A 17,640-nucleotide genomic window follows, 5' to 3' on the forward strand; every position below is an offset into this window, starting at 1 on the left:
TCCGGAATGGTGAAAATGTGCGATTTTGATGCATTTTCGGCCTTAAAATGGCCGCTATTCGGCTATCGTTAATGAGATCATGAAACAAATGCACATACATATTTGTGACATAATGTACCTTGTGTGTGTGAAGTTTGAACTTGATCAATCCAGACATGTCTCGGATACGGATCCAGAACTGAATTCTTTAAAACAAAATGGCCGCCAGTCGGCTATTTCGAACTTGATCCGAAAAAAAAAATGACGTGCATCAAGGTCCTATTATGTTTAATGTATGTACCAAATTTGAACAAAATCCGTCCATGCATAACTGAGATCCGGGTCCGGAATGGTGAAAATGTGCGATTTTGATGCATTTTCGGCCTTAAAATGGCCGCTATTCGGCTATCGTTAATCGGATCATGAAAAAAATGCATGTGCATATGTCCCATATAATGTGTGATGTATGAGTGAAGTTTGAACTTAATCGGTCCATGCATGTTCGAGATACAGGTGATCACGGACGCACGGACGCACGGACGGACGGACGCACACAGGGCAAAACATAAGTCCCCGTTTTCGGACTGCGTCCGAACGGGGACTAAATATATTAGAATATTGATGATAGTTATATTTTTTTTTTATGGCCACTTGACAGCCAGCTTAGACCCTAACTGTACTGTAGACCAAGAATCCTGCAAAATCCTGACCAAAAGAACGGAAAGACCGACCAATGAAAGAATTTAGGACAATAACACTGATTTTTTTTTCTTTTTTTTTAATTAACTTCAGACAATCACAGGTTTGTCAGCTAGGCAATACTGCCAGCATTACTCGCAATACGGGGCCAGAGGTCAGCACATTCTTTTGCAACAGGCCCAGTAATTGCAGACCCTGAAAACAAAAACAGAATATAAGGTCAATACGATAGCTCGCTTTGCTCAACAGGAAAAGCGGGCATGTCGTCCTGGGTCCACGGCATTGTCAGAGAGAGCGTTATATATTTGGTCATTTGCTGTGCACTCAAAACCACCATGGATTCTGCGCAGCAAATTGATGCATACTGCTTTGAATCAAACAAATTAGCAAAACACAAACTAATAACTTCCAGAACCTTGATTTATCAGTTAAAATCCCAATTACACTTCGACCTTGGTTCAATTTCATTAAAATATAGTGCAAGGGGAATAAATTTTTAAGCCTATCACTGGTGTATGCATGTGCATTGCGTGTTTAATCCCGCACATCGACCTCAATTTACTATATCAGTATCCATAGCAGTGTTGAGCAAGCATTCAACCACCAATGTGAACGGCAGACATTCAATGTGTTCATTATACGAGATACCAAATTGTTAGAGTTACGGCCATTTAAGTATGAATATTTTGTGTAATTTGAAGTTTAAGGTAGAGATGCAGTTTATTCGGCTTGCTTTTTAATTGAGTAATTAGACAATGAAGATGGTATTATATATCCAACATGTTATATATTTTCTGAAAGCTTATTATACAAACTTTGTAAAACTTGTCTTTATTTTAAATATCCAGAATGCGTTTTTGATTTTGGGTCAAAAATATGCTTTTTTGGACAAAAGTGGTTTAAAAAAAATTAGCTTAAAAACTTCAAGTCCGTTTGTGGGTAAAATTACATCACTGGATACCTTGGTATACTACTAATTCAAATGCGTCCACTCATCTCTCTAACGGCTTTCAAAGTCGCACAGCATGACCTCAAAGTTCACTCTTTTCTATTTTTGCATAATTTATATATCCATGTTAATTGCGGACTTGTTATTTTTGTTCCACTCGCCGTAATAAACTGTCCGGACGCATTTTGAAGGGGGAACACCTTGTCAATAATGTTTGAAATTTTCGAGGCAAATGGCCAAAGCGTCTATCAGCTATTTTAATTTAAAACCCAAGAATTCACCAAAAATAGAAGACTAGAAAAAGGCTAATTTGCATATTTGCGCGTTAAACCGGGAATTACTGCTTTGTCATACTTTGTCATACTTTCTAGACTATTGAAATTGAAAGTTAACGTATAGACATAGACATTTTATGTAAAATCATTGGACCAGAACAACTGCTCTTGAATATATAAATCAGAAACACGTCATTCATACCAGTATTTTGATGGGGTCGGTAAAAACACGTGTCAATGCCCAGTAAATATGACGTCATCTCATGAATTATTAAATAGGAGGCGGTCCTAGGAAGGTGACCTTTTATCACGATCAAAACATCATGGCTTCTCTTCGATGTATTTTCAATAAAAAATCTACGAGTATTTCAGAGCCTATGGTTTACCGTGAAGAGTACAAAGTGGGATATTAAATTATTTATCCTCGATAATTGTTATGTAGTATTGAGAACCAACTCCAGGAAGCGAACGCACAATAATGACAAATCGCGTAATCCTAGAATCGAAACGCGAGGCACAGAAGTTTTGTTCAGCGTTTCCAATACCATTTTTCCCACTGCAACATATTTGTTAAAAGAAATATTTGAATTCTGTTCGTTTTTTAAGGAGGCATTTTTTTATTTTTTTACGATTTTGGTAACACCTTATTCAGGGATTTTCTAAGACAGTCGCAGACAATCAGCGCACGGATGTACGTACAAAACATGCTGTTGTACTACCGGCGACGGTCGCCTGCAACGTAAAAGTTCAAAAATTTCGACCGGTTTTAAATAATTTGTGTTGGATTAAATAATTAGTGTTGGAAATCTGACATGTTTTAAGAGTGCAAAATTAAGGTGCATTTTCGAGCGGTCGAATTTTTCCGAATAGAAATCAGCAAATGAAAAAAATCGGAGTGCAAAACAGTGTGTTAGTTTTAAAAAAAATGGAATGTCCGTCAAATTGACGTAAACTTCCCCATTTTTCACGGAAAAAGCAAAGGTCGTGGCCGAGTTGCAGGCTAAAAAACTCAAAAATCATTATGACAAAGTATTATGACAAGGAAAACAAAACATCAGACGTGGAGAAGCGGTCAGCGCGTCAAAAGAGTTGTTAATGTATCAAGTTACCTCTCTCTGTGATTTATTTTTCATTGAAATTATTTGGTTGTTTTCAATTAATTTTAGCGTACCTCTGCAATTTATTTTAGCATTGTCAGTTGATTGTTTCATTGAATTAAACGGAGTTCGTCCGGTTGCAAACAAAGCTGTCTCGCACCACCTAGCACCTAGCATTGGACAAAAGATACACGAAAGTTTGTATCTCCCCGACCCAGTGCAATATATCCGGTTAGAATCAAAGCTCACGTGTCCCTTATTTGAGGGACCAGATTCTGCCGTAAATTCGGGATGGGATTTAGAAAAAAAATAGGACTTTTAAGGTGTATTTTGGCGTCATTTTCGGACATTTCAATCATTCCTGAATGATGCATGAATTGAATGAACTATGACCCGTACAATCTCGATTTGCATATTGTCAATCAAAGGTCCTGTTATTTGGTTACTCATGCAAATAGGCAATTGGACATAAACATTGCCACGTGTGAGTGTTTTTTTATTTTTAACCAGAAAATAAACAGCAATTTTAACGGTATTCCAATAAGAATTCATTGGTCAAATTTTCACAGAATGTGAAATAGGACTTTTAAGGTGTATTTTGGCGTCATTTTCGGACATTTCAATCATTCCTGAATGATGCGTGAATTGAATGAACTATGACCCGTACAATCTCGATTTGCATATTGTCAATCAAAGGTCCTGTTATTTGGTTACTCATGCAAATAGGCAATTGGACATAAACATTGCCACGTGTGAGTGTTTTTTATTTTTAACCAGAAAATAAACAGCAATTTTAACGGTATTCCAATAAGAATTCATTGGTCAAATTTTCACAGAATGTTCTTTAGATAAAAATCTATATAAAAAACGAAAAAAACTATTTTTGATTGAAATTCACAAATAAACTGCATCTCTACCTTAAATAAACATCAAGTTACAATTTGGGCATGGTTTCTGAAGTATGAGCGTGATCATTTTAGTAACTCAATGTTTTTGTAACCACGTTCGTAACTCAAAACGATTCAGCATCATCAGTAAATTAGTTATACAGCTGTTCATTATAACGAGGTTACGGTGTATCAATTTAGCCCTGCTAACGAGCGTCTTCTCAACTCAAGTTCAAGGCCAATAAACTGCCTATTTCCATTGTAATTCAGACAGTAAATTTAAACAGTGCACTCTCTCCTCAGACATTTCAAATTGCCCCAGGGCGGAGGGGGTTTCCTCACCTTTCATTTCACCTTTCTGATTGACTATAACCCCCGCATTGTCCTCAAAATACAGAACTATACCCTCCTTCCTCCGGTACGGTTTACGCTGCCGTATAATCACAGCTGGCATCACTAGAAAAAAAAATAGAAGAAATTATTACGGCTAGAAAATTTCATGATTTCATAACATTCAGAAACATAGAAATCATTTACAGTGTCCTTGAACCACACAGAAATTTTCGAGACTTTAATTTTTTGCAAAATTTGCACGTCTTAGAAAAATCAAAGCAATACAAAATCGAGTTCAAGATGAATCCATGTCAGTGAGCTCTCTAACAGAACTGATTTTAAAGGGCTTTTTGCTTCAAAATGGCATCCCAGAAATCAAGTTGGGAAAAAAGTCCATAAAAAAAAAATCAAGTTGTATGTGGCTGCTGCAAGTTGTCGTTTGAAGGCATAAACCAAACTGATGTGACACCTGCTTACTTGATTGTTTTTTTTTGCACAATTTTTTTTTTTATATTAAAGGGCGGCAGTCGTCGTGCCGCGTCCTGTTCGATATGGGACTCATATCAACGTATGACTCAATCTGGGATAAAGTCAAGCTGTAGCAGCTGTATCCCGGAATTATTCACTATTTTTCGTTGTATAGAGCTAAAAATAGAATCATAAAACGCCCTCCGTTACCACTTGAACCATGTCTGAACTGGCCACTGGTCGTGTTGATTTACAATATAATTTGAAAGTCAACTCACAGCTTGAACGAAAAACATATCATGATGATAATAATACTGTATAATATTTAAAGTGGAAGGGTCGTCACCGACGACCACCGCGCTTTAATGCCAATTTTATTTACCATTATACATGCCACGACTATTGCAAACTGTTTCACAGCTATATATAATCTTTATAATTATTCTTGAACAGTCGAGAAGACCCAAATTTCATTTTTGAAATTCCAATGCGACTCAAGATACATACGAGTCAGCAGGCACAGAGCTGCAGACTTCTGTTTGAATACGGCAGTACGGATTTCATGCAGTATTCGTTTAGCCCATTTATCGCATCGCATTGCTCAGCGCATTTACATATTCTGAAATACTTTATTTTATTACTTTATTTTCGCTGGAATTAATTTTTGCTTAAAAAGCTTTTTGGGTGTTTTGTATGGAATTTATTTTCACTGATTTTTGATGAGTTGAATGCGAGACATAGGAAAAAGAGTATACTGTAAAATCTGTATTAGAAGCCGCTGCCTCTAATAAAATAGTACAATGCAACAGAGGGGATGCGGCTTCTATTAGAGCATCTACACATATGAGAAATGGTGAATTTTTGGTTCTCAATTATTCAAAACGAATGGATGCGACTTCTATTAGGGATGCGGCTTCTAATACAGATTTTACAGTATTTGCTGGATTTTATTTTCATTGAATCATTCCTTCAGCGAAAATAGCTAAAACCAGAGAGCCTGAGTGACATCAAAGGCACTACTTTTACATATCAATACACCAGGGTGATCAGGTGACATAACACAGTTACAAAAGTACATATTCTGACGCATGCAATAAAGTAGTCCCGAAAAACGTCACAGGCTTTACAATGCAAACACTGTCAACACTGCGCAGCAGTCACCATAGATGCCGTTTGTCATTGCATTCCAACCTACCCTTTTTCCGAAGTTCAGGTTTGCCCTTTTTGACTGTCGCCATCACCATATCACCAACGGCTGCAGCTGGCAATCTGTTTAATCTACCTTTGATACCTTTCACGGATATTATATATAAATTCTTGGCTCCTGAGAAAAAAAAAAAGATGAAAAAGTTATGATCAGTTTGGTATCCAGGGCAACAATTCAAGTACCAGATTTGCTCTACGAGAAGTGAATCTTGTGCATTTTAACTTATTGTTAACTTAAAGCGAGAGAGTCATCACCTGTGCAGGCGCGGGAATCGAGTCCCACACAACGATAACGCACGCTAAAAATGCAAAGGCTCATGAGTAGACACTCGTTTGTAAACAATGACACGTAAACAGGTGACGACTCCCTCGCTTTAATCATTAAAATAGAAACATTGACCATAGAAAAGCTTCTGTAAAACATGCAAGCACATGCACTACTAATAGAGCAAATATGGTAACCATACTACCCATGTATTTCTATTTTTTTCTGATTTTATCAAACCCAATATTTTTGTGACAAGACACTACTGTGGAATACTTTATTTTCGCTGGAATTAAATTTCGCTGAAAAGGCTTTTGGGGCGTTCTGTATGGAATTTATTTTCACTGATTTCTGATGAGTTTTATGTGAAATATAGGAAAAAAAGTATATTCGCTGGATTTTATTTTCACGGAATCACCCCTTCAGCGAAAATAAATTCCAAGCGAAAATAAAGTATTCTACAGTACCTTATTAGATTTTAAATACAAGACAAAATGTTTTAATTTTTTGAGGAAAAAACTTCACTTTTGTTTTTCTTTTTTTAAAAGATAAAAAGTGATGAGAAAAAATTAACGTGGGGGAGTCGTCACCTGTGCATGCGTCATATGGCCATAGGGTGTCTTTGTTTACAAATAAGTATCTACCCATGAGCCTTTCCGTTTTTAACACGTGTTGTTAATCGTCGCTTGGGACTTAATTCCCGCGCATGCCTAGGTGGCGACTCTTCCGCTTTAACCTAATTTGTTAAATATTAGTTAAATATTCCCACCACGCTAACGGGAACTAATTTGTTAACCGCACAATCCAGCGCTTTACATCCCAAGGCAAATATAAACGGCACGTCCTGTTCCTGTGCTAAGACAATACTTGAAACTTATTTTATTGGATGCTTATTGGTTGAATAATTTCTATTTTGAGAGAATATGCTTTGCTGTACTTACCTGTGTTGTCAGCACAGTTCACAACTGCACCCACTGGTAAACCCAGCGAGATGCGAAACTTCGCACCAGATGAACCTCCACGTCCTGTCAGAAGAAATCAAACAGAATATTACAAATCAAAATACCTCGTTTATTTCATGATTGGTACAAGTTTTCAATTCATGACCAATGTCAAGTTTCCTTCACGCATTTGCACTGGGTTTGAGCAGACAAGATACTACTGTAGAATACTTTATTTTCTCTTGGAATTTATTTTCGCTAAAGGATGATTCCGTGAAAATAAAATCCAGCGAATATACTTTTTTTCCTATATTTCACATTAAACTCATCAAAAATCAGTGAAATTAAATTCCATACAAAACGCCCCAAAACCTTTTCAGCAAAAATTAATTCCAGCGAAAATAAGTATTCCACAGTAATTTGACTTCAGGGAAAAGGGATTTATCTTTAACTTGTTTTATTTATTTTATTTTGTAATTAATTCGATAATATTGGCATGGTCACAAGCATGGATTGCAATAAACAAGGGTCTGATACAACAAAAATTTGAAACTAGGTAATTCCATTGAATGATTGAAACATATCAAAGGACTCATTCAGAATTTAGTGCATATTGCGGCTTGATCTTAACTTGCACGTTTGCCACTGGGTTATGGAAAACCAATACATATCTTACATATGCAAGACACAATGAACACATGCAACGGTCAAGACAACATGAAGTATTTTTTTTAAATAAAACCATATCTGAACAAGATGCATTTAAATAATCAAAACTGACATTAATTGACACACAATGTAAGGCCAAATTCCTCAAGAAAAAATAAACAAGAGGGAGCACACACAGGTGATCAACCTGGAAACCCAATATCGGAAGGTTTCTGCACCATTTTATTGGTGTACATGTATCTATCGCCAGTGAAATATTTTTGGAGTAATTTTAGTGTATTTGGTGTCTAGACACATTGTTGTTGCCGAGAAGTTTTCACAGAGAAAAATATATTTGAGAAAGATTTCATGTTGTACGGCAGCACAGAAGTGCACGGCTCAAGAAATATATTTATGACTTGAAAGTTCAATCGTCAATTCAGTAAGACGGCACCAGCCGAGAATATCAAGGCACTGTGCCCTGTTCCCTGGTTAAGAACCCCCCCCCCCCCTGATATTACTGTTCTATTATGAGTGGATTTTTCATAATCTTATGATAATAGATGTTATCTGGTCTAAAGCTACCAGGTAGTCAGGTACAATGATATCATGCAACAGAAACGTGAAAATAGTTATTATGGGGCATGGATCCCGAGTTGGAACAATGCAATATTTTTCATATTTTAGAAAATTAACACATCAATCGATAGAAGAGATGGCACATGGTAACACTTATCCTGCCAGCTGCATGTACTGTTTTACATAATCAAATAATGATCCAATCAGAGATAGGATTCAAATAATCAGACAAAATATTAATTGCAAAAATAAATGTTACGACTATATTTAAATAAGTATTGTTATAGAATTACTATTTGCGGTTCTTATTTCGTCTTTGATTACTTATCGTAAATTATCCTAGGAGTTGTCATACAATGGTTCTATTTCCAACTGAACAGTTCCGTTAATTTGAGATGCGTCATAGCTGGAATAAGTTTCACGATTTTATGCATTTAACTAGACAAAATAATTTTAAAACACTGAACTCGGCAGACATGTGTTTGCAACTGTCCGAGCGCTCGATATCGAAACTCGCCACTGAAAACGTCACGGCTCTTTGCAATTCGAATTCACCACGATTCGTCGTACGAAAGCAAAACATTCATCACCGACGAAATATAATAATTCGATCACCCTGCGAATTCCAATAAGCTTAAACAATGTGATCTTTCTTACACACAACAGGAAAGTTGAAATTGGCCGCCATCTTGGATCATAACAGAAAATACAAGCACGGCGATGGTGACAATTTTAAAGGCCATTTTAAACATTAAATCGTACTCTTCGTTTCAAAATATATCAACGCATATGTGCAACGGTTATTAAATAACATATCTGGTACGAAAAGTGTTTATTTAATTGCACCAAACGCTCGATGGTCAATGATATTGTAACCTAAGCAAAATCCCCATTTACCTCTTTTTGACATGTTGATGAAAAAGGGCTATTCAGTTTGTACATGCGCAGTGAGTAGATTTCTTCGAAGCCACGTGTGGTGGCGCTGTTCACAAGAAAAGGTCATGCATGTACTTTGCGTATGCCTTAACACAACAAACCCTCAGCTTGCGTAAGCCGTAACATGTTCGCCGACGTGTAAACATGATCGAAAATTCTTCAAAATCATCAAATATAAACATGGTAGCATAATGAATTATTTAAATGTCATTACAGTGGGTTAATGTTATCAAATAATGCAAAGGTAGCCCAGAAAACGTGTAAACGCCGACTGCCCAATAAAACTACCCAGAACGTACCCGGGGAACGTACACAGGGAGTTGAAATAACCAATATAAATTGTTATTAAATATTTAGAAAATACCCTAGTAATACTAGTATTTTGCTAGTATTAGTTTAAAATGGTGACATTGAATATAAAAAAAAAACTAAACGATTAAATAGAGGGGCAATATTCACAACTTCAACGAATGCATGAGTGGCATACGTCATAGAAACACAAGCCCAAAATTAGCGAATCGAAAAAAATTGGATGACTATCAAATCTTTTCCCCGATGTTCTTACAGTAATTTCTTGGTTGATATTTCGCTGTACAGACTGTGTCTCCAAAAGTGGCTCCATTCGGTGGAACACACATTCCAGTGGAACCCCTGAGTGGAAGTTTATCTTATGTCACGGTGGAAGTTCACCCGGGGTCATGAAGGAAGTACGCCACGAGGTGGAAGTACTCCACGGGGGACCAGACTTACATAACATCTGGCTTTCGCAAAATAGTTTTAATGAGTACCAATGACGAGGAATGTATTTCTAAACGTCTCTATCTATAGTGAAATTAAGCGATCTTTGAAGAACATTGTTATCTTTACTTCTACACTGATTACAGTTGAGCTCAGCCAGATGTAATGGCCATAGTTCGAAGTGGTCAGTGGTCAATAATTATCATCAGCGGCATTTCATTTTCAGATAATATATCAGCTACACAACACGCGCACCACACAGTATTTTATTTTTCGCACAGTAGTCTATTTCAATCAACAAAGCTTCCCGCCCGTTTATCGTTCAGTACGTCCATGCACACAATCAACAACCCACTAACACTTCAACCACAGGCCGAGTTCTACCACAGGCCGAGTTCTACCACAGGCCGAGTTCGGCGGTCACCATGATTTTTGAGTCAATGAGCGACCTGAGGTGCAAGTGGCCGCTGAGATCTCGCGTGATAGCTACGAGACTTGTGTTCCGCTCTCCCCCCGTAATCGCGTCCTCTATTTCTTGACAAAATAGATCAACGGAACAGCAGACGCGTCGATGGACAAATGTCTCTCTCTCTCTTACTCTCAAAATTTGGCTGGCCATCTGAAGGCTCATTTTCCCGCAAACACATCCAAGAAAGTTGCATTTCTCATCATAGTTTGAATGATAGATGCTTATTGAGTCATGTTGTCATGGTAATAATAGAATATTATTTTTATTATACAATAATGCCTAGACAGTAGACAATACATGTCTTTGTTTAAAAATAAATTTCCTGGATAATTGTTTGTGTCTTTGTCTTTAAAACAATATTAATAATCTGCCCTTCAATTTGAAATAAAACAATGTATTAAAATATGTTCCTATTCTCGGGTGGACATCCGGGCATTTTCACCGCTTGGCAATCCTCGCGGTGAAAACAAAGGCCAACAACTCGCAGATAACGGTACTTTGAGATGGTTGTTGAGACTCCCCTCAACAGTGTAACAAGATTAGCCCTACGTCTGTAACATATATAAATTTGGTTGTTCGGGATTACTTCAAAGTTGAGTTTGTGTTGTTTTCTCGAATTTTCACCGGCTCGACCGGCGTTCCACAGCAGCGTGCACAGAGCCCATAGAAATGCATGTACAGTGGTGCGCGTCTTAGCAACGTGGAACGTCTTGTGACGTAGCTCCGCCCCAAGGATATTTATAGATGGAGTTCACCTCCACGGACAACCTATTAATAAATAATCGCTGCTCGGACTATGATAAATATTAGATAATATTTGGTAATCTATCTTTAAGAGTTATTTAGGACTACGATTACCAAATAATATCTACTATACCCCTATCTATTATCGGTTTCGCCATCCCTTTTACAAATAGCACAAGCGGATATGACGAATATTTCAACTATTCTGGTCTTCTACCTTTTTGGGAGCTCTGAACAACCTGATAGTGTACTCCCGGCGAAACAAAGCATTGCCTGCGTTTTTATGAATATTTATAAATTTCAATGACAGGTGAATCTGACCATCCAATCAACGAGCGCACATTGCAACGACGTCATTTAAAGACGACTCTATTTTTACAATCGGCCAATTAGTGATTTTCCGTTCAACTGCGAGATCTCGCGAGATGCATGAAAGACGCACGTCGAACGTCTGCCGCAAAAATCGAACGATTTGATTTTGAACTCGAATTTCTTTATTTCGTAGCTCACATCGACCGGCCGATCTTCGACAGAGGAATATTGCTTTCGAATACCCTCACTTAATTGAAATTGTCTATCATCAAATGTGTACAGCACATTATTAAGCATGGAAATGCCCTCAAAATACTAGTATGTTCGCGTTTGTTGAATCCCACGCGATGTTTGACGCCACTACGACGCTATGACCTTTGTTTGTCCTGTTTGTACGTTCGATTTCACGCACAACGCGTGATTCTCGCAGTAAACGGAAAATGGTCTATAAAAACCCACAGTTTCTAAATGTTATTAACATATTTTAGAAACTCAAAATGTGAATAACCCCAAACATACACTATAGAAAACATATTTTCTATATAGCTATGCTTTCAAAACACCCCCCCCCCCACACACACACAAAACCGAATATACCGGTCCGCACACACTTCCTGCTACCCCATATGACTTCACGTAGTCGTCCCCTTACACCAGACTATGCTGCCCGACACCATGTGGGTGGGTGGAGGTGGATTCAGGTATCAGGGCACCGTAGAAACAGTCAAACTCATTGTGTTCTTTTTTGTTTGGAGCATATTCGCTGAGGTTTCAAGTTCACGTATTTGCCAAAAAGACAATGAGTTAGAAAGCTGTCACAGCTATTTTGCGTTCACCCCTTGTTTTACGCAATTAAATTTTGTTATAAGTATCACGACAGACTAAAGAGTAAAGAGTAAACTATTTACCCTCAGTTCAGTTATGTTTGTAAACCATGCATATTAATGAGATGCACTAGTTGGGTGTACACTGGATAAACAAAAACTTGGCCATTTGTTTGCACACAAGAAAAAAATCAGTTTACTTGTACAAGATATTTTTTTTTCAATAAAATAAATACACCCATGTATGTAGCATGCCTTCGGGAGCTATTCGTGTGATTTTCAAAAAAAAAATGTGAAAAGTGCCCAAAAAACTATTCTGCTACCTTAATACAACCACAGTGAACGAATAGAAAATAGTTTGTTTGTTTTTTTGTGTAGAAAAAGACCCCCTGGGCGTGTGAACGGATATGACCTCAACTTCTTTATTGTGTCAAAAGTGGGGGGTGGGCGTTTGTCCAGACATGGGCTCTTACCCAGATAAGTACGGTATATGTTTAAGTAGATTTAGTTTACCGAATTTTATTTATTAGCGAAAATAGCGATATTAAAATCCAGAAAATGATTAGTGCATTTGCAGTACTGCATGCGCGCCCTACCACGCCCTCTTGTGGCCGCCCCTAACTGCGCCGTCCTTTATTGTTTTGGTCTGCGGAGAACTAAAAGAAACATACGCTCGCTTGCGAGAATGATATACTGAATCTTTATTTTTTTTTTGCAGCTAAATAACCAATTTGTTGGAATAAATGGTCAAATATTCAAACTTTCGATCCACTATTTAAATTTTGCTACCACTGTCGTGAACAGTCGCTCGTTACACTCGACCACTGAAAGATTAATCCAAAAGGTCCTAGAAATATAATTGGGACCTTGTGGATTTATAATACATCGTTTTAGTTATAGACTGAGCGATAGTGTCTAAAAACTCGAACCAATAAAAAAATGTATTATTAACCCAAAAGGTCCCGGGGGGTCTAGTTGGGACCTCGTAGATTAATAATACATCGTTTTAATTACCAGTATAGCACGGAATGTAATGGGCACCAAGCTACTGTGGCGTAGTGCCTAATTGCCAAACCATGGAGGTATATACCTCCATGGCCAAACCAATTAAAGTGGTTATGTCAATCAACGAGCTTTTGATAAGTGCTCAGATATCACTGTCAATGTGTGATGTCAAATGTTGTCTCTATTTAATTATTTCATTAGCAATGTCGACGGGTGCCATAGCGGTATAACTTCGACCTCCTCACTTAGTCATTAGCTTGGTTATTTTTTTTTTCAGGGTGAAGTTGTTTTAATTTTGTTCGAATTTTCTTTATAAGAGTTGCAAACCAATATGCATAAAATACACGTTAACAATAAAATACATTTCGACCCCCAAAAAGTCACAGTAAAAATCAATTTAAATTTCCAAATATTGCGTATAAATCATAGTAAATAATAACGCCACACAAGTTGTATTCGTCACGTGGAATCCCGTTCTCCTTCCCAGAGTTCCTTGCGGCTAGAACACCGAAACTCTGCTCGGGAGTGGAAACCCTGTCGGCTGTTCACGACGTATCCCGACGACTATCACGGTGGTCGGGCACGTGGTGGTCGGGTTGGTTTTTAGACACTATCGCTCAGTTTTTAGACACTATCGCTCAGTCTATAACTAAAACGATGTATTATAAATCCACAAGGTCCCAATTATATTTCTAGGACCTTTTGGATTAATCTTTCAGTGGTAGTTTTATGAAAGCTCTTGATTATTGCAGATACATCGATAGTTTTATTTTTAGACTAGTCAACAGTGCGTGAACATTTTTTTTAATTCACATTTAATCTGTATACTACAAGGTCACACTTTCTACATGACAGAGCAACATTAATATATAGATACATTCCTTGTCGTAAAAACAACGATAAAATGTCTAAACGGACCAAACTTTCTCTTTATTTTTTACATTAGTTTTAACAACACTGGATACGATGACCCCGCATATTTTTTCGGGTCATCCTTGTATCACGAAATATGCGCGAAAAGACATCATCAAAATATAGGTCAGCAGACAACTGCCATTTTCTTACGTACACATTCATGTTCATTTCCATATGGGTCGAATCAGTAGTATTGTGACTGGCATGAAAGAAATAAAACACAAAAAAAAAAAAAAAAAAATTTAATGTTTTAGTACACGGCCGTATAATCATTGACCACCATGGGAATCAGTACAAAAAACGTAAAACAAAAAAAAACATCTTTCTATGTGAAACTGAATCAAGGACATGATACGAATATTTCTACTTCAAGATAAACATATAAATGCCGCGAAAACAGACCGTGGAATTCACGTACCACATTACGGCTGTCATTTCAACCAATCATGTCCCACAACGCTTGTCACGTGTCAAGGGTTGTCCCTACGTGCAGCCATTTCAACGGAAGGCGTTTGCTGTCGGTTCTTATTTTGCCCTATTTGGCGTCGATTTTAACTTTCAAGTCACCGATCCTGCTCGGTTCACTTGTGTGGATTACTGGCTCGGCCGTGGATTGTTGTGTTTCGCCGTACCTCGGATAACCGATCCGCGAAATCATGTCGAACCCCAGATGCGGGAAATGCGGCAAAACGGTGTACCCCGTCGAAAAACTAAATTGTTTAGACAAGGTAACGTAGAAATCGATTTATTTCACAGTCTGCCATATCATGGATGTTCCCCTTGGTAATTTTCCCGTCTTTGTGATATTTCAGTTTTGGCATAAAGGATGTTTTCGCTGCGAAGTCTGTCATATGGCCCTCACGATGAAGAATTACAAAGGCCACAACAAGTTACCTTACTGCAACGCGTAAGTACCAATACCATGACCTCTGACCTTGTACCCAGCCATCTGTGCCCCTCAGCTACTAGAGTCGTCTCCCGGAAGCACTCAGATCATCATTTCAGTTATTTATTGACATACTGGGTTGATTGTTTTCCAGTACAAGATCATAATGTGCCTGTAGTTGTTAATGTAAACTTTTAAGGGGTTTATTTTCAATGATTGTGGGCTGGCTGGGACAGAGTTGTTTGGGCTGGTTATTCTTTATCATTTACATCAAAACCATGTTTTAGTAATGATTTTTCCCAGTGGGACAAAACTTGTTGCCTTTTTCTTATCTTGAATTTATTGTTTGTTTGTGACAACAGCAAAGTCTTCTTGCTTTTCATGCAACTTCTAAGAAACGTGTTAAAACTTTCAGTGTGGGTACTACATGTTTGACAATACTGCATTGGAATATTGTGTGAGCATTTCTGTATTTATTCTGTCACAATGGACAATCAGTTTTTTTATTTTGGTTGCCTCTGGGACAAGTGTGGTTTCCCCGGTGACAACTGTGGTTTCCCCGGTGACAACTGTGGTTTCCTTCGGGACAAGTGTGGTTTCCCCAAAACAAGTGTGATTGTCCACAGGAAAATGATGTGGTTGCCCACGATTCAAGTATGGTTGTCCCGAGAATCACAACCGGATTATCGTCGTTTTCAAAAAAACTTTTGCTCATGACATAAACAGGCATGTGGAAAGAAAAAAAAGTGCTTAAAAGCAAATAAATAGATTGTAATATTTCCACTGTTAATGAGGTTAGAATCAAAAAGCAGCACTGTCAGTTTGAACAACATCAGGCCATGCTGTTGACAAGTTGGAAGTTCATCGCCATGATGTGTAAAGATGCCATAAGTCACCTGATGTGTGAATTCACGTTTTTGATTGGATAGCTTCTTGATCCTGTGTCAGTACACTTTTGAATTGTATTTGAATTACTGTAGAATACTTTATTTTCGCTTGGAATTTGTTTTTCACTATTATACATTTTTTCTTATGTTTTACATTAATCTCATCAAAAATCAGTGAAAATTAATTCCAAGCAAAACGCCCAAAAAGCCTTTTCAGCGAAAATTAATTCCAGTGAAAATAAAGTATTCCACAGTAACTGTAACAACGAACTTGGCATTATATATTGGGGGGTACTTGGTTTGTTTAATGCCCATCATTGGCGTTACTTGAATGTCGGTGTGATTTTTTGTGGTCGTAGGGGTTTTCGTTAAGAGCCGGCCGATGGTCACATGGCCTGCTACAAGCCCAAATTGGCAGTCTACTCTGCCCCCGACTGCCGACCGCCTACGCCGGTCTTGCTGCAGCGGTTTGCATTGCAGAGAGCCTTTTTATTTGGCCTGTTATAACAGAATGATGGCCTGCTATTAAATGCATTTGTGAAACCCCCGAGGTAGATTTGCGTACTTTCAACAAAGCTCAACACTTGTCGTTGTGTGCGTAAAGTCGACGCTTAACCTGCCATTGCTAGGCACATGACACATGTTATGTCTGTCAATCTAGTTTCATTTGAAAAATAAAACACAAAAAAAAAATCTATTTATATTTTATCAACCGAAAATTATTTAATAAATTCAGACAGAAAACAAAATATTTCCGTCTGTGTCCTATTAATTCACACTCTTGAAAAAAACAATTATGATTACAACTGCTTTAGTTTTTATGGTATTTATTTGTTTTTGCAACACCGAAAAATTGTCCAGGTGCTGAAACATTACCCTAGATGATCTAATGTGGTGGGAGAAAAAATTATTAAGATGCTTCTTAAGATGTACCGCATCAGAAGAGCATCTCTGATAGAAGTGTGCAATAAAAAGTCTGTTGTATACTAAATCATTAAATTATCTATTTTTACCTTAACATACTTCTGTCATTTATGTGAGTACATGTACCGTAAAATCTGTATTAGAAGCCGCATCCCTAATAGAAGTCGCACCCATTCTTTTTAAACAATTGGGAACCAAAAAATCATCATTTCTCATATGTGTAGATGCTCTAATAGAAGCCGTACCCCCTCTATTGGATTGTACCATTTTAATAGAAGCCGCAGTTTCTAATACAGATTTTACAGTACTAATAATAGAGCAAATACAGTATTGTATACTGAATTATTAAAATATGATTTATTTTGACCATAGACACACCTGTCATTTATGTAAGTGCATGCACTACTAATAGAATGAATACAGTATCTTTCTCGAATTTTTGCATCAGTGTACGCCAGGGAATTAGAAAAATTCTGTCTGCACTAGTGGTGTGCATTCCGCCCATCACATACAGAAAAATAAATTAAACATCTGGGAAACTTATTATTCAATACTTCTACATGCATATCACAGTAGCATATTTCAGTTAGCTGAAAACTAAATAAAAAAAATATAAATTCATTTGTTAATATTATTTTCTCCATGTTTGCCTAGTGGTTTGATCAGTTACTGAA

General features: G+C 37.4%; 2 protein-coding genes across 4 annotated transcripts in view; one reads left to right on the plus strand and one right to left on the minus strand.

Moving 5' to 3' along the window:
* Nucleotides 1–601: 601 nt before the first annotated feature.
* Nucleotides 602–9,314, minus strand: LOC100376996 (large ribosomal subunit protein uL14). The gene is made up of 5 exons (XM_006824311.3): nucleotides 9,224–9,314; nucleotides 7,100–7,183; nucleotides 5,883–6,011; nucleotides 4,229–4,342; nucleotides 602–873 (listed from the first exon to the last, which is right to left on the minus strand). The coding sequence occupies exons 1-5, from the start codon at nucleotides 9,234–9,236 to the stop codon at nucleotides 791–793; spliced, it is 423 nt and encodes a 140-aa protein (XP_006824374.1). The 5' UTR covers nucleotides 9,237–9,314; the 3' UTR covers nucleotides 602–790.
* Nucleotides 9,315–14,718: 5,404 nt separating this feature from the next.
* LOC100377147 (LIM and SH3 domain protein 1-like) overlaps nucleotides 14,719–17,640 on the plus strand; it is a 37,372-nt gene continuing 34,450 nt past the window's right edge. For all 3 annotated transcript variants that reach the window (XM_085494513.1, XM_085494515.1, XM_085494514.1), the window contains exons 1-2: nucleotides 14,719–14,997; nucleotides 15,082–15,176. In XM_085494513.1, coding sequence (XP_085350639.1) covers nucleotides 14,926–14,997; nucleotides 15,082–15,176 — 167 coding nt within the window. In that variant the 5' untranslated portion in view covers nucleotides 14,719–14,925. The remainder of the gene's footprint in view (nucleotides 14,998–15,081; nucleotides 15,177–17,640) is intronic.

The sequence above is a fragment of the Saccoglossus kowalevskii genome, chromosome 20 (genome assembly GCF_978046115.1).
Source record: "Saccoglossus kowalevskii chromosome 20, keSacKowa6.1, whole genome shotgun sequence".
Taxonomy (NCBI): Eukaryota; Metazoa; Hemichordata; class Enteropneusta; family Harrimaniidae; genus Saccoglossus; species Saccoglossus kowalevskii.